General features: G+C 42.1%; 1 protein-coding gene across 1 annotated transcript in view; it reads right to left on the minus strand.

Moving 5' to 3' along the window:
- Positions 1–6,334, minus strand: part of lrrc30a (leucine rich repeat containing 30a) — a 16,492-nt gene that overhangs the window by 7,754 nt on the left and 2,404 nt on the right. Inside the window, exons 3-4 of the mRNA XM_005753620.1 lie at positions 2,771–2,902; positions 751–864 (exon numbers count right to left, since the gene is read on the minus strand). Of these exons, the coding sequence (XP_005753677.1) occupies positions 751–864; positions 2,771–2,902 (246 nt within the window). The remainder of the gene's footprint in view (positions 1–750; positions 865–2,770; positions 2,903–6,334) is intronic.

The following is a 6,334-nucleotide window of genomic DNA, read 5'->3' on the forward strand; positions in this document are numbered from 1 at the left end:
TTTTTTTCTCCCCCCCTTTCTCACTGTCCCTCTCCCCTTCTGTTTTTCCTTTCCTTCCTCTTTCTTTCTCCCTTTCCTATCTCTCACTCATGTCTGTCCCGTCTGTAACATCTGGAAATAAAATATATTAAATAATAAAAACAAATATCGACCAAATGGACCAATACGGCAATGCCACGATGATCCATTTGGCAAAGTAAATCCATTGGGTATCCTTGTTGGTCTTCAGACAACAATTCTGATGGCTAAAGAATGAAATGGGACAGGCGGAAAAAAAAAAAAAAAAAAAAATGAAGGCAAACGTTCCCCATTTCTGGTTGAAAATTATGCACTACTGAGTATTTGCAGGCAACAAAGAAAACTACAGACAACTGTAGCAACCAGAGCAAAACATGAGGAGCTTTTTGTATCAGCCACACTATAAATGTGGCCAACCTTTCCTCCAGTTGCTGAACAGAAACCACACCCCACAAACACCATCTGAACCCAAACTATTTAGTGCATCTTAGTGCATAAAGTGCATCAAGTGACGAAACGTTTCTCCCACTGAAAACGCTTCGTCCAGATGAACAGAATCAACTTTTGGAGATTTATTTACCTGGATGAATGAGCATGCATGAAAACGTCAAGCATATTTACCTGCTAAAATAAAACCTGCACAACATTTTAAAGAGCTGTTTTCAGGAGCAGTGATCACAGTAGCAATGTCAGTAGCACTAAAGTGAGAAGCTGAAGAATTTTCAGCAGTACCTCCAGCTGTGTGCAGGCGCCCAGCTCTTCAGGAACCTCTTTAAGTCTGTTTCTGTAGGCAAATAAAACTCGGAGTTTCCTCAGCTGACCGATCTCTGGTGGCAAATTGCTCAGCTGCACACACACAACACACAAATAACACCAGGAACAAGCATCTTACCATAAATATAAGGAAACAGATATAAGAGAAGCCATTCCAGGAAAATAAAGTGAAAGATGTTAGAATTAAACTCTTCACTAAGTGCCCTGAAATCCAGATTGAAATATAGAATAATTATAGACACAGGGTGTCACGGTTCTGGGTCAGTTTGACCCAGTATTTTGAGTTGTTATGTTTTGGTGTGTTTTTGCATTTTGGATTCTTTTCTTATTATGATGATAATGATGATTATGACTCTATGTTTCAGTTATTCTTGTTTAGGGATTAGTCCGTAGGTTTTGTGTTCTCATGCTTATTGCAGGTTTAGTTCAGTGTCTAGTCTGTCTCTCAGTGTCGTGTCTGCGTCTTTGTTTAGTAGTGTCTTGTTTCCTGTTTTACTCTGAAGGTTCATGTTCCTGTCTTATGTCAGTGTTTCTAGCTTTGTTCCCCCTGTCTCATTAGGTCTTATTCCTCCCAGCTGTGTTCCCCTTCTGTCTCTAATTCCTTGATGACTTCCTCAGTGTTTTTAAGCCCATTGTGTCTTCGTGTCAGTGTCGTGTTGTCTGTTAACATTCCTGTCATTCTAGCGACACGTCATGAGTCATAGTTTTTCAGTCTCTGTTCTGGTCATGTTCATAGTAATCTGCTCCTGTCATGTTCTCATAGCCTTTCATGTACCAGTCCAGAAGACTGTCTTTTGCTTTTTCATGTCATGTGCGTACCTCTTAGTTACAGTCCAAGTCAGTCTTAGTTTTTCTTAGTCTTTAGTTGTTTCCCAGTTTAGGCCCTTTGTTTAGGTCATTGCCATAGTTTATGTTTGGTTCTTTTTGCTTTACTGTTTACCGGCCCTAATAAAGGCTCACTTTAAGTTCAGTAAAATTTTGCCTCCTTCGTCTGTGTCCGCACCTGGGTCCTCCAAACACCCTCCTCACGGTCTGCCCTCGCAGACCGTGACACAGGGAAATTAAAACTCTGAATAAGAGACTTTATCAAGTGTTGAGGGCTGAAAATTTCCTGTTTACAAAACATTTCACAAACAGGTTTAGCTCACAGGTTAAGCAAGGCTAACAGCATATGACAGAAACAGCCTGCCATGCATGCTGGCACTACTCAGGGCTCATTATGCTGCTGAAGGTTGAAGGAGGGTGGAGGCAGAAACTGGATCCTGGTAGATTTCAGTGGGGATTAGAACTTTTATTTAACCAGGACACTGAGCAGCTGCACAGGAGGAGGAGGCAGAAGGAGGGATTGAAGGAGGTCAGTACCTCACTCATAGGTACATTACATGACTTTTACTTTAAATTAAACACATGAACATCAATATGCTCTCACTGGTGAGCTCGTGAAAACACCTGGATAACACCTCCTGTTACTGAATAAAAGACTTGGATGTTTATCAGGCTTCAGCAAGAGACTCTCATGGTCCATCATGGGAAATGTAGGATCTAGTGTTTGTGGAATAGTATGCCTGTCCTCTCCCCTGCAACACCTGTTCTCTAATAAGATGATATGATTTCATGGAAGAGCTGTTTTTAAAATCACCGCATTAAACGGTTTAACAGGGTTCATGAGTGTTTCCTTAGTTTTTTTGTACAATAAAGGGTTACTGTTGATCAACATGAGGGATAAATATCTATGTGTGTGTCGTGTTACATGAGTGTTTTCTTGTGTAACTTTGTATTTGCTTTCATTTCCATCCTCATATGTTCTACCATAAAATAAACATCTGGTTTATAAAAATTTTAGCGTCAAACGTTTGAAATATTCTGTAACCATGTGGGATTCAGTCTTTGAATGAATCCTGACAAACTCCTGCGATGTCATATGTTAAAACTAAAATGGTTCAGTGGAGGAGGAATGTCAGGTATCAGGTGTATTTACCTGGTTACCCCACAGATTGAGGACCACCAGGTTAGACAGCAGAGCCAGCTGAGAAGGAAGAACAGTCAGGCTGTTGAGAGACAAATTCAGCTTGTCCAACTCCAACAACTCCCACAGTTCATCTGGAACCTCCTGTAGAGTGAAACAGAAAAGGAAGCTGCTGCTTTCCACTCAGAATTCACCACACAGCTGGAAAAGTTCTCACAGCACTGTTCTTTAGTGTACATATTAAATTTTTTTACATCACAAAAGACAGAAAATGCAGCTGACATGTGGAAAGCCTGATGTTTGAATGCTCCTAAATGTTGCTCGATAAAACAGCTTAATCATTTAAAATAATAATTAATATTTCAACCAGTTACCAATAATATGGCCTAAATGTGTCACGGCCAGGCGGATCAGCTGCACGCTGATCAGCCCTCTCTGTTTCTCTCCCTCTCTTCCTCTTCTCTCTCGCCGGGGCGGAACTCACTGTGGGTTCACGCCCTCGGGAGATGAGACACCTGGGTCTCATTAAGGGGAGCAGCATTTAAGCCAGGAGGTGACTGCTGTTCGTCGCTGGATCGATGTCTACCACGCGTTAGTGAAGTCAAGCTACAGCAAGTTTAGTTAAGAGTGTTTCCCTCTGTGCGTCGTTCTTAACCCTGTCTCCCTGTCCACAGAGCTTCCTGGATTTTTCCCCCGTGTGATTCCCGTGTGGCAGTGTCGGAGTGTGAGCCTGTGATCGTGTGAGTGGATATTCTGACTTGGACTTCCCTGGAGACCCCTTCTCCCCCCACTCCGCTGTATATAACCCCCCCCCCCGCACATTCTTGTATATACACCTGGTGACTTGTAAATAAACCCTTCTTGTGAGCATCAGAACCGGAGTCCTGCGCTTGAGTCCTCCTCCATACCGTAACAAAATGTCCTCTCCTGTTGAAGCCAGCTCATATTTTCATTGTTTTAAAGTAGGGATGGGTATCGTTTAGGTTTTATCCGATACCGGTGCCAAATCGGTACTTTTGAAACGGTGTCGGTGCTTAAACGGTGCTCGAACCGGTGCTTAAAGAATGGAGAACACAAACTTTGTCCAAAAACCTCTCATGTTCAGCTATTTTTTTTGTAAAAAGATAACAATGTGTGCCTTTTCTGCAGCTATGTGGCATATATGGTATCACTCTTGGCTGGAAGCAGTGCTTAAACAATGGAAAAACCACAAACTTAAACCCTCTCATGTTTAACTGTTTCCCCCTTTTTTCTTTGGTCATTTTAGCCTTTTTGGCCAGGGTGAAGGGAGTATCTGCCATCAAACAAGAAGACAGCCGCATGTAGCTATGATGATGTTTGCTAGTTCACCTTACATGCATTAATGTAATAACGTGGTTAGCCTACTCAGCGTAAATTACACACGAACAACATTAAGCTACTCACGCAGAGAAGAACGGCTGGTGCTGCCATCATCATCCTCATCATTTCTGCTACACTGGCAGGGCTAGGGGCCAGGACTCTATTCTTCGGGTTTTTGGGGGATGTTGCTCCGGGTCCGATAACTGGCAACCCACCCGACGTGCACGGTGTGAGGTCTCGCAGCAAGCTATCAAATACGGCGCATTTCTCGGCTTTTAAAAAAAACGCTATGCGTCGCCAGCTGTTTAATCGGATTCTTGGTGTTACCTCCTTTGACAGTATCACAGTATCAGCTTAAAGAACTTGTTGCAGGCTGCGGAGTTTGCATATTTTGCTGTGAAGTACAGCCAGACTTTGACCGCTTCGCCTTGGGCATTTTTAATCTGTAGCTCTGCTCTAACAGAACGTACATACCTGGCCCCGCCTACTATCCTCGGAAACGTAAAATGATTGGCTAGAAGTGTATCACAGCTCAGGAAAAAAAAGCACCAAAATAAAGCACCGAAATGTGCGCTGCTTTTCGGTCTGGTTACTACCGTTTATGTCACCGGTACCCATCCCTATTTTAAAGTCATCAGTATTTATTAACACGAGCCCAAAACATACTGTGCTGTACTGTGTGAGGAGAAAATGCCCATCGTTTCATCACATGGTGTGATTACTGTGTGAAAAGTCACTGATAAATGTCACGCTGGCACTGATCTAATGCTTGTTCACAAATGTGCCAGTGTTCATTTTGACAGATGAAGAAGTTAAAAAGAAGTTAAATATTTAAACTTGGGTCAGTGTCTTATGAAACAAATCTACAGTTAAAATATGTTTACACACTGCCAGTCAAAAGTTTTAGAACAGCCGAACTTTTGTCCAGTTCAAGTCATTCAATCCAATGAAAAGCTGAAATTGTACAAAGGTAAGTGGTGAACTCTCAGAGGTTAAACAAAGGTAAGATTACCCAAAACTGAAAAATAATGTGCATTTCAGAATTATCCAAAAAAAAGGCCTTTTTCAGGGAACACAACATGGGTTAACAGTTTAAAGCTGTTCTGCAGTAATGGAGGTTGATCAGGCGATGAAAGCTGGTGCTACTAACTCCTACAGGTGGTTCTGGATTACTTACAGCCCCCTCTGTCTGCATAAAAGCAGTGTTGGACCACACTGTGGTACCATACCCTCATCTCTCTGCTGTTTGTGCTAATGGAAGCTCAAGGTGGAGGCGACCGTTGGTTGAAGACTGAATGGGGATGGCTATATATTGGGACCACCCTGACGCTTGCTACCTTTAATAAAATATTTGATTGTTGTAAAACCACAAACCCTTGGCAGCGTTGATCTTTCCTTGGGAGCAGGGAGTGGGGCCGTTATTCGTTTTGAGGGGTTTTTTTGGTTGCCTCTGGGTTCCCCCCAGGTGGGGGTGTAACAAGTTCATGATTTCTTTTTTAACTGCAACTGCTTGTTTGTACTATGCTTTCATTTCAGAGTGCAAAGAGACATTAAAATGTATAATTTCTAATAAAAAGAAACTTCTAAACCTTTTGACCTGAGTGTATATAACAGGGATCTCATCACGTGTTGCGCAGTATTCAAAACTATAGTTAGTGGGTGAGGTTTCAATTGGTTCTGTGTTACCAGTGGTATTCAGTTCAATTCAATTCAGTTTTATTTATATAGTGCCAAATCACAGAAAAAGTTACCTCAAGGCGCTTCATATTTGAAACTAAAATCTCTGCAGTGATTCAAAGAAAACCATCCTAAGTGGATTTGCACTTGCTCATAGGCAGCAAGAGTTGGAAAGCAAACAAAGGAGTTTAAATAAGTGAAGATTGATTAAGGCTGGCATGAGGAACCAGATGCTGTCATATCTGATCAGATCATATCTGAATAATTGACTGCGTTCCCAGAAGGATGAAAGAGGTGTTGATCACAGTGCAGGCTGATGATGGAGCTTCAACCTGCATCTGAGATAACACTTGGATCTTGGATCTCATAGGGCTAAACTCTGAATGTACAAGTGTAGACACCAGCATGTGTGCTTGTACATTATTAATTGAAACCACAGAGATGGCAGCAGTGGCCATTTGTACCTACAGTGGGGCAAAAAAGTATTTAGTCAGCCACCGATTGTGCAAGTTCCCCCACCTAAAATGATGACAGAGGTCAGTAATTTGCACCAGAGGT

This window comes from Pundamilia nyererei, unplaced genomic scaffold (assembly GCF_000239375.1).
Source record: "Pundamilia nyererei isolate P.nyererei 1_Seehausen unplaced genomic scaffold, PunNye1.0 scaffold00444, whole genome shotgun sequence".
Classification (NCBI taxonomy): Eukaryota; Metazoa; Chordata; class Actinopteri; order Cichliformes; family Cichlidae; genus Pundamilia; species Pundamilia nyererei.